Source organism: Semicossyphus pulcher, unplaced genomic scaffold, assembly GCF_022749685.1.
Source record: "Semicossyphus pulcher isolate SPU_LCO1_2020_fin unplaced genomic scaffold, fSemPul1.0.p SCAF_16, whole genome shotgun sequence".
Lineage (NCBI taxonomy): Eukaryota > Metazoa > Chordata > Actinopteri > Labriformes > Labridae > Semicossyphus > Semicossyphus pulcher.
In genome coordinates, this window is record NW_027211670.1 from 16002997 (window position 1) to 16022389 (window position 19393).

The following is a 19393-nucleotide window of genomic DNA, read 5'->3' on the forward strand; positions in this document are numbered from 1 at the left end:
TTGGAGCCAATATTCATTTGCAGTAAAAGTGAAAATATTGGCGTCAAAATTTTGAATAATACAAACTCCAACACTTAACTTTGTTTAAATGCCTTTAAGCATATGTTTATTAAACAAACAAACAAAAAGTGCAGGGAGTTCCCAGGGTCAGCAGCATCTCTTATAAAGTTAACTGAAAATTTAAATAAATAAATAAATAACTTCCTGAAGTTTTATTAAGAAAATAAAACCAAGTTAAATAACATTTGCATAGAAATGAACTATTATCGGCCGTCGGATAAAAAAATTTAAGTAAATAAATAAATAACAAAATTAATTAAATTAAATTAAAAAAAAAAAAAAAAAAAGGCAGATGCCGATATGCGTCAAAATGCCGAATATCGGCGCTGATAATTGGCCCGGCCGATAATCGGTCTATCCCTATTAAAAAGTCTCATGTAAATCACATGAGCCACAACATTAGAGCACAGTTAGCCCTGGCCTTGATTTTTCGACTGATCAATCTGCTCTGAAGACCAGGTCAGAAGGCCAGATAACAGCTTTGCCAGTAATCAAGCATTCAGAGATCACAAGTAGGTCCCCCGCACTCAATCATCACAATCCTGAATTGATTCTGATTTGCAGGCAGCCGGCCGATCTGTCGTCTATACCAGATCCTACACTTTGCTCTGTGGTGTTAGTTTGATAAAGCAGGTAAAAGAGAGTTACAGAAGAGAGAAATCAGCCTGGAAATAACAAAAATTCTGTATTTTGGAACTATGTCTTCGCCGTGAGTTGGTGCGTCTGTTCAAAGTTCATTATCTGGTGGTAAAACTGATTAATGAACTGTTAAGCTCCTGACCAGCGAAGGCTTGGTTGCATATTTTTAATGGAAATTCTTCTTAATAGCTGTTTGGAACAGGATTCAGGCCATTGCACTTTTACTCTATGTGCTAATCTAGTAAGACAGCTGACCTGTCCAATTGACTTAGTTCACGTGGAAGGTGAAGCTGAGAGAATTTAGCATACCAACTGCAAGGAGGCAAGTCTATACAGCTCCCAGAGGAGGCATGTAAACAAGATTGGACCACAGAGCTTGCTGTCAATAGTTTGAATTAAGACCATTCCCTGGTAAAGAAATAGACCCATTACAAACATCACTGTGAGATTTGTGGATTACCCTGAGTATTGATCTTTAACCCCGGCAGAAGAACAAACAACAACCTTAACACAAGAGGTCGAGGAGAAATTGATGATTTAGGGGAAGCAACACTCTAAAGTTGATTTAACTTCTAAACTTTTTGCATGGCTGCAGAAATCCCATGAATGCATTGTGTTCGGCGTGACTGACCTACCTTGGATCATGTGTTTGCATCTCTGGCAGGTGGTCGGCCTACGGAAGACGTGCTCCTGGAAACAGTGGGTCTTGACCGGCTGGGCCTGAGACTTTGGCTGGCTTTTGGAGGTCACTGACAGCGACGGACTGATGGACGGCGAGTGCGATGAAAGTGAGGCGTTGGGGCTGACTGAAGGCGAATGCGGGGGAGAGCGTTCGTAGGCCAGGGGGGATTCGGAGAAGGGGGGAGGAGACGGTGGAGGTGGAGGTACGGAGATGAGGGCAGAGGGAGTGCGGGAATCGCCGTTGCTGCGCTGGAAAAAGTTGTCCACACTTTTGCTACGCATGACAGATTTGAAGGACAGGGAGCGCTTCAGCCGCTGCAACTGAAAGAGAAAAAAAAGTTATATTTAAAATTAAAAGCAACTCCAAGAGAATTGTGTTTCTGTTCAAGGGATACATCGACAAACCCACCTAGGGAAGTAAAAGCAAACCTCCAGTACACTTCCAATTAAATGCCACTTGACCACACCAAAAGAGTCCTGATGGGGCCGTTTAACTCTAAATAACTCTTAAATAATAACCAACTTTGATGTTGCCTTTCTAGCTATGAGTAGTTAAAGTAGCATGACTACACATACTTCAATACTACAAGTACTACAAGGGATGATTGATTACTTCCTGGGCACCTAAATGACTAACTATTTCTTTTAACTGTGACACTAAATACAGCAGTAGGTGCAATTTTAACGTAAGAATTTTAAAGTGACCTTTAAAATGGCAAAGAAAAATATCCAGCTGGAGGGGCTGTGCCGTGTTCGACGAATCAGTCTGTTAAGCAGCAGTCTGTTAGCTCTCCCCTCTGACTGCCCTTGCTCCGCCAGCCCAGCCTCTGATCTCCCATCTTTGGCTTTTTTTTTTCACCTTTTTCCTTAGTTCAACAAATTTGCCATCCCCTCGCTAATCCCCGCTCGTCAATACCCCTTAAAATTCACGTTTGATTAGTTTTATTGAGCGGCCCTGCGTCTTTGCATTTCACGCAGTCAGTGGTGCACGGCAAACAGTGTTTATCTTTGACTCCGTCTGCCTCCATTTCCTGCGTGCTTACAAGCCAGTGCTTTTGGCTACACCAAAGGAGGAGCTGATAATGACAATCAATTACGGAGTCTTGGGAGTGATGGTATCCAATGTATGGAAATAATAACTGCTGTGGATCCATAATTCAAGAGAATGGCCTGGAGGATGAGGGCAAGGGTGTTAATAGGTTCCTGTTAGTGAGGAGTACCGATTCAATTTACACTGAGCTCATTAGCTGTCCACGTTAGTGATTGGATTGAGGACATTGTTTTTAACAGCCTTCCTCTAACTTAAAAGTTGACCAGATTTTAATTTGCTTCCGAAACCCACAAACTTTCCTTTTACATCAAAAGTTTTTCTGTATGTTTTTGGTGAGATGGTCCCGTCCTTATCATGTCTGCAGCACCTCTGAGCTTTGTTAGTCGACGCATCGGCCATCTCACTCCTGCGCAGGAAAATTCGATCAATAGCATCGAGCAGGTTCCTCTTTTTCTTCTTTAAGCTACAGATTCACAGATGCCAATTAGTTTGAGTGATGAAAAGAGTCCTCTCCATTGACTCATTAGTGAGTGCCGCTCGTAAATGTTTTCTACAGGGAGCTGAGTCCATGCTTTCCTTAATGGCCTTTTCTTGGCTCGACTGGTGGCCCATTCGGTAATGGATGTTCCTTTCTATTAGATATTTAACTTGTCTGACTTTGTTAATCTTCTCGTTGGTGAAAGCAGGTGTTTGCCCAAGTTCCAGGGGAACAAGAAGTCATTTCTTTTAGGTACAAAGAAGGCAACAAAAGACGGATAATCAATAGCTTAAAATACCTCCAGGAGCTTCAACAAAGAGTAAGGACTCAGTAAAGTTATAAACAGGACTCAACTGAAGATAAAAGAATAAACGCTGGTTTCATACTTACACGGTCGAACATTTAAACCCATATCTCCATTAGACCTCCAATGATGAGAGCAATAAATAATTACTTGAACTACTCGAATTTAAGTGGATGGTTTTACACAATTTACTGGTGGATCTATATATTCAAGCAGCCTCCGTGTCGACACTATCCCATTTATCCTCTCCTACACAGTCCAGATAGTGTTTTATGACTGTTCATAAAATTTATTAAGATACAATATAGCTTTTGCTGCTTGGCAACCAACTCTGGGCACTTTTACAGTCCATCATTAGGCAAAGCTGAAGCACACTGAATGGCCAGAGAAATTTGGACATCCATGTTCATGTGTGTACTTTCATCAGGTCTTTGAGAGCTCCATTAGGCTATATTAGTGCCAAGACTATAGTGATATTTTAGACATACCTGCTTTCAGATTGGGAAAGGCCCTTTCTCTTTCTAATGCCAATGGCCGCATTTACAAGATGAGGTCTGCACAGAGACATGACCCCAACCCCCCATCCAACACTTCTTGAATGACCTGAAACTCTGACTGTAAGTCAGGAGTTACAGCCCAACAACAGTGGTCAACATTTAGCCCGATGAATCTACAAGCTCATGTTTGACTTTGCTCTAGCAAATACATCTGATCCTCCTTACTCTCAGACCAATGTCCAGCCAACCTGACCGCGGTTGGGCCAACAAGGCCTGTTAATCCGATATGGGGTGGTTTTAATTTGGTTTAATACTGTGATTGTAAGGAGTAGTGTCATTGAGGTGTAAGTAACCAACAAAGATGGCTGCTGCTGATGTGGAACAACTTGGATGGCAATTTGGCTACTAAATCATGTCATGCGAACTGCTGTGTGTTAGGTTAAACAAGAAGGCTTATGAATTTAATGTTAGAAGTAGCTACGTAATCTAGCAAGCTACCGCTATGCATTACATTTGGTTGCTGTAATAAGTTTAAGGTGTATCGGATTGCCTCCAGAGGCAGTTTGGTGGGCACCTATTGGAAATTGAAAATGAGCTGAGCGGTTTCAGACTAAATACCATAAGTGACTTGTTTGGCCATTTCAGACCAGTCAACCTCAGCTGAAATGGAGCAAAGCCCTGACGCTAGGTTGCTAAATCCAAAAGCCATCGCATAGAAGTAGGGGCTGTTAGCTTTTTAATTAATAATTCAACAATCAAACAAAACAGCTCTAATATTCTGTTCTCCACATACTTGCACAGTAGTGTATCTGACTCTGGCAGTTTCACATTCAGGACCAAAATCAGTTCTGTTTCAAAAATGGTTTATCCTCTAACCTAGCGCACCGTGCACTGTAGCTCAAAGGAAGTGGATATACATTAGGGATAGACCGATTATCGGCCTTTTTTTTTCTTTTTTTTTTAATCCGACGGCCGATAAGAAATCAATTTAAAACTGGGTTATTTTGGCTCTGATGCATATACTTAAAGGCATTTAAACAAAGTTAAGTGTTAAGTGTTTTGACGCCAATATTTTCACTTTTACTGCAAATGAATATCGGCTTCAAATATTGGTTATCGGCCTCCTTGACTACTAATAATCGGTATCAGGCCTGAAAAAACCATATTGGTCTATCTCTAATATACATCATATCATAAGAGATACTGTGGGGTAATTCTCATTGGCTAAACAAATGTATGTGCCTACAGAACCTGTAATGCCTGTTAGAGGCTTCTGATCATAGAACAAGGATTTGGATTTGGTTTTCTTTAACATATTTAAGTTTAACCAGATTTTGTCAAGTTTGAACACTACATGATCCAGTTACTCCTATCTAATCCATTAGCAACGCACAGTACAAGTATTAGCACCAGAAAACATTATGCAACTCAATTTGAGCATCTCAAATTTTGGAGCTGCAGGGTATCACACTGGACACTCACTACCATCTTGATAACCTCATGTCTTTTATCGTTCAACCTAATTTATATGCAAGTGCTAAAGTGTTTTCTTGTATAACAGCTGGTATGAGACGAAGAGTGTCTTGTGTTTCCTTACATCCCCTAACATACTACCCTGAAAACAGAGCAGAAGTGAACAGCACAGTTCTAATGAATGCAAATCTCTGTGTCTCTCCGTGGCACTCTTGTGTCTCTGCGTAACGTTTTGAAAAGTCTATTTATAGATCACAGAACTGGGGACCCATCACACTCTGAACTACTGACAGCAATTAGCTCATCACAGTGCCAGTAGTGTAGTGTACTAGAACAGACTGTGGTTTGAGAAGGAAGAAGTGAAGAATGAAAGTTAAGTATGAGGGCAGTGAGGAAGAAAAGAGCACGGTAAGAGAAGAGATGGATTGAAAATGAAACATCATGACCCACAAAGATGTTTCTCTTTCACAGACAGACACGAGGTGGAGAGACGGAGCAGACTTCACGGTCTTGTTCTTCGACCATTTAAAAATGAGCACAGGGATGTTCGGTGGATGTTTCTAAAAATAGACTGTTGTGAGGTACGCTCGGATAAATTAATGATTAAAAAGATGGGGGGTGGGGTTCACACGAGAGATGCCTGTAAAATCCCTGTGTGATGCATCCGCCATGTTTTTCAACGCCTTCTTTTTTTACAGCACAGAAGTAAGGCAACGGTGCGACTGGCAAGAGACTAGAGCTGGGTATCGATTTTCTCAATTTGATTAAATTGTGATTCACAAGGTTCCCGATTCGATTTGATATCAATTTGTTTTAAGGGCTATTTCAGTTACAATATCAGTGCACCTCTAACCTGGTGCATTATCAAAATGTTTAATGTTTACAATAAGGATTGACCCCCAAAGAAGTTATATTATGTAATATTTATTTAACATGACAAACACACATTAACAATTTCATGAATGAGACAGCTCATGAACTTTTTTCTAGTTTCAGATTTTCAGTCTGAACATCTGGCTCGTGGTTTTGATTAAACGAACTGGGCTCCAACTTGCACGAGATTTGGCCACGGGATCTCACAGCGCTTGGAACAAAACCACACGAGACTTATGAGGAAAGGCATACTGTATAACAACACACCGAAAATAGCTGATGCTAACAAAGAGTAACATTAACATCAGTCCAAAACTAACTTACATATTCATGGACGCACACGCAATAAAAAGGGTCCGTCAGCGATCGCTGATGTCTCCGTAGTAGGTGCAGTAAACAAGTCCGGGCATGTCTCCCTCCCTGCTGTGTTTCAGGGGGAAGCGTTGAGTCGTGCTGCGTTCAGGAGCGCTAATAAACGTGAGTGGTCAGACACGTTTTTACACAATATTTTACAGATCAATCTAGGGATTTTTTTCATCAACATTGGGTCATTCAAATGAGAATCAATCAAACTTTTTATTTAAACCCAGCCCTACAAGAGACTGGATCATAAATAAAATCTCTCAGCTAATATCTGCATAAACATATAATAAAGTTTAAAAATATTGTGAGGTTATACCTTGAAGTACGTCCACTCTTAAGGGACTGACTGTATAAGAGGCATGGTAACATGCAATCTTCAGGAAAGAGGATTAAACTCTGAACACAATGTTCTCCATCTCGGTCTTTTGCCTTCATGTGCGTGTCACTGCAGAGCTATGCATTGAGCTAAAAAAAAACTCTTCCGCTAAAGGGTGAACACAGGACTGGCTTTTAAAGGTATACTGGAAGCAATCGTGAAAGGGCAAAAAAGAAGTACCTGACGGAAATGTGATGAGAGTGATCGGAGAAAAGATGAAATACATTGAAACATTATTAAACCAAAAGGTATTCTCATAAGTCTCAGTCCTGGGTGCGCTGGGTGCAGATACATAAAATGCATTGCCATAAAAAGTCATAAAAAGATAGCCTACATTAGCACTTTATACTTCAGATTTATAAGCCTAGTTTGGAAAAGAAGCGCTTGTTGTATCCTAAGTACAGAGCAAGTAATGTCCTTGAGCAGTGCCAAAGCCTTAGAAACAGATACATCTGTTATATTTAATCAATGGCCAAAGCTGCTGTTGGGTGCACAGCTGACTCCCGCAATAATAAAATACAATGTTTGTTCATTTGTGTCCAGTGCTTCCAACTCTTATTACTACCTAACAGTTTAGAAGCCTGTATGCCAAAATGTAGCTCTGCAGTTTTCCATTTAACACCTTTTTTTCTTTATCTGCAGGAGGAATATGCTCGAGGTACTCACCTCCAAATTTACTCCAAGTTCCACACATAGCATGCCCACTGCAGCGTCTCTCTCCGGACATCTCTAGCTGCTTGTGATATTCAAAGTTTTACACACAGGAACCTGATTAAGTTTGGCATGCGTCTTGCAGGAACCTGAGCTTTGAATTAAAGATGACCTCATTAGGCAATTCTCCAGCTGGACCCTGTTTCGGTAAAAGTGCACCTACTGAAGCGACCTTTTGTGCTAAAGGGAAAGTTGTAATGCCTCGCTGCACAAGCTGCCTCGGTGGCCACAGGGCTGGGAACAAATTGAAAACTTACAAGAGCTGCAGCAGTGTCTCCCTCCATTGCCAAGTATTAATACGAGGATTTTGAGGATTTTAAGAAGCTTTCTAAGAAATAAACACCATGCAAATATTAGTTTTATCACTTCTTCTTGGTCATTTTGTTTGCTAATATTGAAGAACTTATGCAGATATAATAACATGGTTAGCAAAAATCATATGGCGCCATTGATTTCCACTCAATTACTACGGTCATGATGCATTTCTAACTCTTTAACTACTGCTATAACCTGGAGCTATAACAAAACAATATAAGCTAACATAAAGGCTAGACGTGCAACCTTAAGAACCACAGTCTGACCTGTAGTATATGTTAATATTAAGCTCTGCGTGTGGTTCCCAAGTACCTGGCTGTTGTTTCAAAGGCTGTTGTTCTTAGTAACCATGAGCCTCTTGTTTGCAAGCCTCGACCAGCTCGCGACTGCCAGACCGAGTGTGCAGCGAAAGCTGCTTGTATTTCCAAATCCAGACATTTAAAAGGCTTAACGGCACAAGAGGCTTATGCAGTTAGCATTAGGTGACTGCCGCGGCGGCTCTTTGATTTTCACGCAATGGTTAATCGAGAACACTCACTGGGGCGCTCATTAAAGTTGGTTAACCTTTGATTAGCCATTAGGGCTTAATCATCTTACGCTTACCAAAGATGCAGAGATTAAACTGCAGTCTTCTAGATTAAACACTTGGGAATTCTATGTATTGGCAGCCATTTATAATTTGAGTCTACATATCAGCCCTTTAAAGTCATAATCTTTAAGATTTTCATTTAAATAAATGTCTGTTAAGTCTCTATCTATCGCAGAATGAGGTAACACAATGGTGATTGAGCCTATGGCCCACTGATGAACGCCTTTGCATTTGCAGTATTACAGACTGGGTGTTGGTGGGGACTTTTGGGGAAAAACATCACAAGCGGCGCCCAGTTAGTGACGCGTTTTCCATCACCCAGCAGTGGTTGGTCTGCCAGAGAGGGTAGGCGGAGCTAAGCGGCTGCTTTTCTGCTCTCTGCAAGTGTTGCGAGTAAACAGTAATCTACTATGGCTGAACAAACAAAGAAAAGATCGATGACTACAGATACATCTTCAAAAATAAGTGAAAATCCAAAGAAGAAGAAACAAATTGGACGCTCAGATGAAGCAAACAGTCTAAAAAGGAAAGCGACCGTCAGCGAGGAAAATCAAGAATTACAACCGGAGCCAACCGTGGACGTCACACATGAAACACTGTTTGGATAAAATGTCATTTTCTGTGTGGGTATGGGTCAGGGTGCTTTTTTAAATGTTAATGTTTTGTGTGTAATATCGGGTGTGTTTAGGGGGTGGGGAATGTATTTTGTACACCTGCCCATGGACTACAGGCGGCAATTTGCTAAAACCTGGTACAATACATCTTTCCTGTTCCTGTGTTTGTGGTGTACAACTAAATGAGTCAGGTAACTTATTTGACTGTTTTTTAAAAGCTTTTGTGAGTCTAATAAAATAAAAAAAGTTGCAGAAACATCATCTCTTTGTATTCAAAGCTTCTTTATTGACTTCTACGTACGTTCTGAAATCTTTACTTCTGAAGAATGAGAAACAAACATGAATGAAGAAATAAATCTATGAGGGGATGAATTAATCAGTTGATAAAACAAAGTCTTAAACTTGTCGTCAAATATATATCTTTTAAATAATTTAATCTTACTTCAATGCCAGAGACTTATAAGGAGTACTCTTTTGAAGAGTCGATAAAAGAGTTTCATCATAGTTGCTGCCTTCAGAGAGTCCTCCATTCAGAGCTGAAAAGCAGAACTATCCATTATTTATAAAACTTCTGCTTTTTCCTACCACACCATTACTTTAACAGCTCTGCCTTTCAGGGACAGAATAACCTCAGAAGTTCACTGTCTGTAAAGAGTGAGCCTAAGGTCAGAACTGAACAACAAACTAAACAAAGTCCCTATCTATTCCCAACTGACTCCGCTCTCACCCTGACACTGCACATGGGACTCTGCTGAGTCAGCGGCAGTTCAGAACTCAATCAAGGACAGTAATTCAATGTCTTCTTCATGAATCAAACCAGAGCTGGGTCAACACTGAAGACATGAACACTGTCTGCATCCATTCTTTAAGTCCTATTCTTTCTCCATCTCTCTCTGTAACCCTGTCATCTGTTTTCTGCGCAGACTGTTGTTTGGTTTCAAAGGTCAGCAGCACATGTCCATCATTCTGGCAGCAGACACACAAACATATCATGGCCTGTCAGAAGTTAGGCGAGTGAGTGATGCACCGTCCTGCTAACAGCAACAGAGATGAAACAAACAGAAGACAGATCATGTTTTGTTCAGAAATGTCTCCTGCACGATACAATCATAGAAATGGTGCGTGGAAACATGCTGCAGGAAACCTCATGAAGGAAGTGAAGTTAGCGGCTGGCACTGGAACTCAAAAGTTAAAGTGGTAATCTCAAAGATCACAGTTTTGTTTTCTTTGGTGGCACTGATGGCGATAAATGGTAATTGCGGGAGCATAATTCCCAGGTATCTAAACAGTGTTGCATGTGTGACGTCCACGGTCGGCTCTGGTTGTAACTCTTGATTTTCCTCGCTGACGGTCGCTTTCCTTTTTAGACTGTTTGCCTTCATCTGAGCGTCAAATTTGTTGCTATTTCACTTATTGTTGAAGTTGTATCTGTAGTCTTCGATCTTTTCTTTGTTTGTTCAGCCATAGTAGATTACTGTTTACTCGCAACACTTGCAGAGAGCGGAAAAGCAGCCGCTTAGCTCCGCCTACCCTCTCTGGCAGACCAACCACTGCTGGCTTATGGAAAACGCGTCACTAACTGGGCGGCACTCGTGATTTGTTCCGCGAAAGTCGCCAGACACCCAGTCTGTAATACTGAAAATGCAAAGGCTTTCATCAGTGGGCCATAGGCTCAATCACCATTGTGTTACCTCATTCAGATAGATAGTGACTTAACAGACATTTATTGAAATGAAAATTACTTTAACCAAGAGGAAATGTGAGCACTGTCAAAACTCATCCAAAACTAATTAAATAAAACCCTGTTTTCCAATTTAACGCAAAACACTGGTGTTAAAAGATTTGTTTCATGATAAGAAAGGTGTGAAATGGAAAAGTCCTGAACAAAAAAAGGCAAAAAATTGACTGTAATTTATTTAATCTGACTGAACTAGACAGCCTAGTCTTGCATCGTGCACAGACAGGTAAAGAAAACATGTCTACTTTCTCCTTGTTCTCTCATTACTGGTAGCACGTCTGGCCGGCTGTCCTATTCTTATCCTCAGAGGCACTCAAGCAACCATCATCCGCAAGCCATTTAGAAATATGGATAAAGATGACAATGTAGGAAAGGGAAGAAAAATGGGAGAGGAGAGAGATAAGGAGGAGGTGAAGGTGGACGAATACAAGGTTTTGAGTTTCATTTTAATGGGCTTCAATCAATAGAAGAAGAGAGAGGAGAAAGGAGATACATACTCGAAGTGGAGAGCAAGAAATTAATTAGGTTAAAAGAGGAGGAAAAAGTCTGATAAGGAAGTTAGGAAGAAGAAGAGGAGAAAAGAGGAGATAGCTGAGAAAGTGAGTGTGAAGGGCAAAGTCGGGGAGAAACTGTTGCCATCATTTCACCTCATAAAAACGTCTTTGTGTTTGCTGAGGAGGCAATGGGCCGTGTGGAGCCCTGCGGACCTTTGCATTATCAGCATGTACACCCACTGGCTTTTGTTAATATAAACTTAATGTAGCTGCTGATCCTGCGCATGGCGCTCATTTCCTTAACTAATAAAAAAACAGTTTAAAGTAATAGTCTGAAAGTTTGAGAAATTTGCTCTCGTTCCAAGAGCCAAACGAGGAGATCAATACCGCCATCAGGTTAGCGAAGTAAGCCGTCAGCCTGTTAGCTTATCTTAGCATTAAGACTGTAAACAAAGAGAAACAGCTAGCCTGGTGCTTCCCGGGGATAACAATAATCACCTCCGACAACCTCTACAGCTCAATAATTACCACTGTAGGTGCCTTTTATTTAATCTGACAAACACTGAAGGCTAAATTTCTTTGTTTAATGGTGGTTATGTGCGGGATTATTTCCTTCCTTGAGTCTCTGCTGGTTCCCTGGCTGCTGCTCCGTGCTAAGAATTAGTCTGGCACATAACCCCCAGGATATGGCAGATTGTTGTTTAAAACCGTGGCTATGGATTAAACAAATGAGATACAATTTGAGGTCCCAGCAGGCAGATTATTGTTACCTTGCGTTTGTCCCCCTATTTCCAGTCTTTACGCTAAGCTAAACTAACCCTCAAGTGTCCCGCACCTTCATGCAGGCACATATTTACACTCTGATGCAAGCAGCACAGGTTGTTTAATATTTATGTATGGACATGATGGGAGAAAACTCCAGGCAAGAGTGCGTACAAGTCTGCTTCGCGACTCCTGTCTTTACACACTCCTAAGTCTCCACGTCATCAACTTTACAGCGCCTCACTAAACACGCAAGACACTTGAATGGCGTGTGCTTCGAGTGATTAAAGAGGAATAATAATATTTTAGGAGCCATCACCTTGGCCGTAGGTGGAGGAGGTGGAATAACTATTCATTCTCTGTCACAGCCTCTATTAGAAGCACTCTGGAAAGCTGGAGGGCCCACTTAACACCGCAATAAATACTCTGAGAGCTGAGGGACAGTGGAGACAGAGAGGGACCGAAGAGTGAAGGATGAGGGGATGAAAAAGACTGCAGAGAGAGGCGGTGAGAGGGACTGAGAAAGAGGAAAAGGTGGACGTATGAAAAGAGACATACGCAGGAGTGTGAAGATTCAGGATGACACTTTAGAGCAGCCTGCACTAAAAGAGACCAACGTTCTAACACACATTTAATCTTTCCCCCCTTCTCCCCTCTCTATTCTTCTTCTTCTGCGGGATGCTGAGCGCTCGGCGCTGCCAGCAGGGGCTTGGCAAACACAGAGCTCTACGGCTGACGCAGCTCGGAGGATTGTTTCCTCCCAGTTCAGTTTTGTCTGGATGGCCATTTGTGTGAATTATGGCCCAGCCCCTAGCAAGACACAGCAAACATCTGCCAGCTGATTGGCTCATAAATTCACGCAGCACCTCAACGCCCACCATCCATTGTGTTTGTCTGTAGTCAAATAGAAACAACAAAAAGGCCTGTTCTGCCAGGCTTGTTTCAGGTCACGGTGGTTTTGACGTAACACAAGTGATTTGCTGTTGTGATTGCAGCCGAGATTAAAGGCTGTTCTTGAGGCTGATTTGAAAATGTTAGAAAAATATATGTGATGGAAGAGATTTAGGTCAAGTCAGGAAGTGAGAATTTACAGTCTCAGTTTGTCAAGAAAGATCAGCACCGTCACATTCCTCCTTTTTAAGAACTCTGGATTGCTTACAAACCAGGCAACTGCCTGTGGCCCAAAGCTTCATGAAAACTGTTGACAGATAGAAAATGTGTTTGAGAGTTTGCACCAATACAATGTAACAATTTCATTTGTCTAAAGCGACGTACATCTGAGAAACGGGCACGATCAACGCCTTAAATCATGTTTTACTTTATAACCTTGAGGCAACTTCTTGAAAAGGGTCAAAATCGACTTTCGAAATTTTACCCGTTTGAGTTGGCAACCTTTTTGCAAGGTTTGTCCAAGATGTTTGATACAAAACCACACAACAACAACAATACAAAGAAGAGATTAGAGACTAAAGTAGGCTAACAACAGAGTTAATTAACAATGCTTATCCACTAAAGAATATACAATAGTCCTGAATTCAGATTCAATAATCTGCAAGGTGAATTTAAGAAAGATGTCGCACACTCCTAATTCAATGTGGTTACTCAGATTACCCCTGTTGCCTGTCTGTGGCGAGGTCGTATTGTTGCAGGGAATGCTTGTGAAAATTTTATTTGCACCAAGAAAGGGGTGAATGTTAAATGAAGATAGGAGCAGCACATTACTTTTGACCAAGGTGCCAATAGTAGGTTGTCTATCCTGTTTTTATTAGTCCCACTGGACTTCCAAGAAAGAGTATAGAAAGACCCCCAAAGAAAAAGGCCAAGAACTTCTCTGCTTTTCCGTCTCCATTCATGCCTTGAAGAAGAAGAGGTAATTGCTATTGTTGCTGATGAGCTAGTGAGGATGATGAATAAATGAATCAACTTGACTTGGACCCAGTAACTTAGGTACATTTATTGCATTTACACAACACTAAGAATGTAGCCTGTCCCTTTAAATGGAGAAAAAACCCCATCTCAAAGCATGCTGCTTAACTTGTCTGCCTCTACCTGCAGCCCATTCCTTTAACTGGCTGATTCAGTAAGATTGTTGTTTGTTTCATCGTTACACTTCTTTTTGAAAGGTGGCCCTATTATTGTTGTGGACTCATATGCCCTGGTAGTAAGCATACACACACGCACACCTGAATGTAAACTCTGCCCTTTGACTTCCAGGGGAGGGTACTTACAAGTGTTAAAGCGGCTTACAGTTATGCAAGACCCGCAGCCTTCACAGAATTAGCCTTAAGACAGACAATATGAAAACAGTTAAAAGAGTATTCAAAATTATTTCAAAAGAAAAAGGCTTAATTAGACATTTTTTGTGTTTTAAGGTGGCATAAAAATCCCTACACAAGGGTGTTACCTTTGTTTCAGGTTGGCTCGGTACGGTAGCCTGTGGTCGGTGTAGGTTTTGTGGTTCATTCTCCTTTTCGCTGATTTCCGTCATCTCGGCAGACAAAATGCTCCTTTAACGGCAAAACTGAAACAAACTGTAAAGTCCACGGTGAAAGAAAAATGGGGGTAGCTATGCTAACAGAGGTTTAAACATCGCTACAGTGTCTTATCCGGAGAGGTAGAGCTAGTTTTAACTGTCAAGTCATCTTTCAACGGGAACATCCATCTGGGAATTTGCTTTGAAGTACAACTCGGTATTCCTTCGACAAGGTGCTTCTTGTTTTCTGGTCAAAATTGGTGCAGAAAATACCGATAAAGATATATTCGGTTGATGGAAATATCCAGTAGCCGCTGCTGGTGGGTTTGTTTGTCCACTTCTCTCCGCTGCCTCGCTCCTCTCTCATCCACCGGCCAGTTTTTCTCCCCTCGCGCACACACACACGCGCGCTCTTACAACAACTTTGATTTCGCCGTAACAAAGTGTTCGACCCGCACCGATTGGTCCAGCCGTCTCAAAATACGCCACGGGGAGGGGAAGACGCGTCGTGATTGGCTGAGAGATGATGACGCTGGAAGAAGTGGGAGGCATTTGAGATTGATTTCTACTATTGTGATAAGGCTTTGCAAACGCCTGTATACGTCTCTAATTTGGATTTATCAACTTAATGTTATAATATGTCTTTGTAAAAAGGACATGGGCGACAAATTAAGGGAAGTGATACAACTTTGCTTATATTTTACAAGCCTCTGAAATTTAGGATACATCAGAACAAACCAGTCTGTACTTACACAGTGTATGAGTTAGCCTAGAGCTGAGTCAATCCTTTCCTCTATAACATTTAAGAGAGGAATATTGTATTACATAGATTCATTTGAAGCAGCCTATTTGAATGCAAGATTTTACATTCTAAACATATGATAATCTTATTATTAGACATATTGGTATGGAATAAACTACTGCAGCAGAATATAATCAGCTCTAAACCAGCCATATACCACAGAGAAATCAGAAACTGTACTCCAATAACATAATGTAACAGTAGTGAAATGTGTCTGTTATTTTACAATTTTAATTAAATAGGGTTTTGAATGACATTAACTTGTAATGGAGTATTCATACACATTTTTATTGTTAATTCCATCTGTCCTTGGATTTACCACACATCTGAAGCATTTGATCAGTTGCCTTACTAATTTCAAAACTGCACACTCGTACAAACATAAATTAATGTACTTAAATCTTTCTAATTCTAGACTCCTGTAGTGGCTATTTTTCAAAGATGGCCACTGATGCATATGATGAATTGTTGACTAATAAATCCATTGTCCTAACATGGGTTTCATTGGTTTCTATTGGTTTTCTCGTCTTTGTAAGCAAACAATAGAACAAAGAAATCATTGCTCCTGCTGCCTGCTGGTCTTATACCTGCTACAATGCTGAGGCTATAGTACTGCCTTATTGGAGAGCTAAATACACTGTGGAGTAAATCACATACTGAGAACAAACATTACCTTCCATACTGGTGCAGAAATGAATCCAAAAATAGATAGCAGCACACTGTGAACCATTGCAAGCTAACAGGGCTGGGGTGTAGCACAATGGTTTGAGAGCCACAGGCCACCAGACAGACACAACAGTCCACAGAGAGCACCAGCAGCCAAGCATGGGTGGCTGATTCAGCACCAAGGACAGCTCCTCTCCCTCTCTCGCTGCCTGCCTCAGTGTTTCTGTGTGTGTCACCAATTAAATGCCTTCTCTGCATGTAAAACTGCATATTTTTATAATCCCCAAATAACCATCTATTTCTAATCCTGACACTGATAGAATTTCTCTTATGAATTAACAGCCTGTGTACAGTACGAAGCGTTTTTTCAACACTCCGAGCTAAGAATAGAAACAATTCAGAACAAAGGAATGGCACTGACTACTAATAATTCCTGCTTCTCACTCGGGCAGAAATGTGAAGTTAGCGGGACAATTGTGGCTTGGTAATTAACAAGCCAGATGCTGGATAAGTGAGGGTCCATTAAAATTCAGCCTTTGGGGCTGGATTTCATTAATATTTAGGCGTTATGTACATACAAACCAAGTGGAAAAGCATGGGGAAAACACTATCTATCTATCTATCTATCTATCTATCTATCTATCTGTTGAACTAGATACTCTCACAGGCAGAGTAGATCTGTACACGGTGTCCCAGTTTTTTTTAGTGGCAGTTGTCTGCAACAATCCTGGCCAGCTTTGAGCACCTTGACAGTGCATTAAAAGCCTGTGCCCTTCTTCATTCACTGAAATCATATTGTGTTGTGGTGCAGAAGGTAATTATGCAAATTAAAGAGCATGTTATTTTTGCGTAAATGCATGCAAAAGCCGGTTCTTCTTGACTTTTCAAGGGCTTTTCAGCGTGATTGTGTATCAGAGACGGGGCTGGAATCAGATTTACATCTTAAATGGCACTTAAAGATGTGTCCTTACTGCAGTTAAAGTTAAATGTCACAGTTTCTGTCTGCATGTGACACATCAGATTTGTGCTTATTTGGCAATTCCTCAAGTGCAAATTGTACCGGTAAAGCAGAAACCACACAAAGTTTGAGTTTCTATCTGTGGTTTTTATAGGCTCTCAGTGCCCACGTGGTCACTTGTGTATTATGTATGCATCTTTCATAACTGCCAGCCACTGAACAACATCTGCAAACAGCATCAGTCTTTCACAGCAAAACACAAGCCAAATGAGTTGTATCCTTTTCTCTCATGTCATGTTGGAGTTGTAGCTGGTGTCCATTTTGCAGCATCATCTTTTATTAACTGCTCAGGGGAACTTTTTTTTTCTCGCTCTACTAACGATACGCGATCCTCCATCTACTCACTTGCTCTCTCTGTCACACACACACACAGGCAGAGACACACACATTGCTATAACCTGCACACCCTGACACTTGTTTCAAAATAAAACTGTTTTTGATGGAGAGTAATTTAAAACTTTTCCACTTTAAATCATCACTATGGGATGATTTAGCCAAACAGGTAAACACTTCCGGGCGGCAGCGTTGGAGGTCCTGGGTTTGATTCCCTGGCTGGGGCCTTTCTTTAAACACATTTCTTGATTTACTGTTAAAAAAAAGGAAGCAAATTTTCCACACAAGATTTGCAAAAGACGCATTAACAAAAATTGCTGCAAGGAGCAAGTGAGCAGGATTAGGGTCCCGTCTCTGGAAGGCACACGACCTGATATGACTCCATTTAATCTTCGCATCCGCTCAAATTAGCATAACCCCTTTCTCTCCGTTCTTCCGTTCCATCCATCTCCTCTTTTTCCTCCTCTGTCATTTTAAAGTCCATCACTTTTCACTATCCCCCTTGTTAGCTTGTTATCACTCCTCGTCTGTGCCAACTTTGTTTCTCATCTATTTCCAGTGGAATAGGAGCCATCTCGCAGCAGGCCGTCCAGTGAGAGAGCTGACGTCAGCTGTTTCTCAGCGCAGGGTGGCCAAAGCTTTTTGCTTGTGCAGTGGGGGGCTTTAGTTCGGCTCAGCTAGGTTTGTGGTTGATATGGGGTCTGACAGGTTTCCTTTAGGTGCTGTTTGTACAAATTTGGCAGTTCATTCTTTAATAATAGATAAAGTATGTTAATGCTGACTGTCTTAGATGTGTAACTTCCAATAAATTGATCTTTGCCTATCTCAGTGCATACAAACTGCTTCATTCCCCATTATAATAATCCTTTAACATTAAAAACAACCCATAACCTCCCTGATGAACACTGGTGCATTGCTCTCATTCCCCAGCAAAAATCCAAATGCTTCAGTCTTCCTCATTATATGCTTTACCACTCCTCTGAAAGGGTCATCTTGGCCATAATTAGAATATGATACCAGAATATGACCTTGCTAAATCAAATGTTATCTCTCTATCATTTTATCCCCAACTTCAAAAGGAAGAGCAGGGATGTGTACACATCTAACCCAGGGCTCGGAGACCAGGCCTGCGTGGTGCCAACAGATTTCATTAAACTTAATGTAATATTAAGTTGTGATAAAGCCATTAGTCGGCTGCTGACGCCGTCTATGTGAACACAGTGTTGGTCCCAGAAAGTTAAAAATAAAAGTGTTATATTTTAAGGTAACAGCTGTGGAAATAATTATAATGTTGAATAAAATCCACAACATGCTTATTTCCATATACTGAGACAAAAAACACCCTACACCAATGGTTCTAGAAGCAGTTCCAACACTTAAAGAGGGGGTAATATGCTGTTTCACATTTTAAGACATATATATAATGTTACAATGTTGGATGTCCAGACTTAACGTGGGTGAAGTTTCAAATCTGTAGGTAAAAGTATGTTGGCATAACCCCCAAGGCTTCTCAGCTCAGTCTGCAGGCTGCTGTTAACGCCACGTTTCACACAGTTTTTTCTAAACGCTGCACTTTGTGACGTCAGCAGGCTTCAGATGGCTGGTCAATCAGAAGAAAGGGGGCTTATAGGGGGCGGGGTTTCTTAAAGGGACAGAGCTGACTGAGTCGTTTCAGACAGAGGCTGTATGAGGGCCTGTACAAAGCACCAGTGTGAGTTTTCTTAACTGTAAATTATGCTAAGCTACTCCACAGGTATCACAGAGTGAAATATGAAGCTTGAAATGAGTGAAAAGATAAATGGAGGGATGTTTTTCTTTACATGAAAGAGAAAATATTACAAAGAAACCATTACAAGTCAGAACACGGGCAGTAAACAAAAGACGTAATTAATGCAATAGATCAAGTCTTCATTATCATCTCTTACATCGGATAATGCATACATAATCTTGGCTTTCAGACTCCTCCTCAAGCCTCAAATAATCTAATCTACATTCAGTACAAAACAATCCATTAAACACTCAAGCAAAGCCATTTAATGTGAAACAGATAGAGTAAGTACTGACAGACCAAAAGAGAGGAGTG

At 41.1% G+C, this 19393-nt stretch overlaps 1 protein-coding gene across 1 annotated transcript in view; it reads right to left on the reverse strand.

Annotated features, from left to right (window-relative positions):
* The window catches only part of LOC138593729 (SH3 and cysteine-rich domain-containing protein 2-like), a 29409-nt gene extending 14794 nt beyond the window's left edge, over nt 1-14615 (reverse strand). The window contains exons 1-2 of the mRNA XM_069664819.1: nt 14423-14615; nt 1335-1701 (exon numbers count right to left, since the gene is read on the reverse strand). Of these exons, the coding sequence (XP_069520920.1) occupies nt 1335-1701; nt 14423-14506 (451 nt within the window). The 5' untranslated portion in view covers nt 14507-14615. The remainder of the gene's footprint in view (nt 1-1334; nt 1702-14422) is intronic.
* Nucleotides 14616-19393: the final 4778 nt, after the last annotated feature.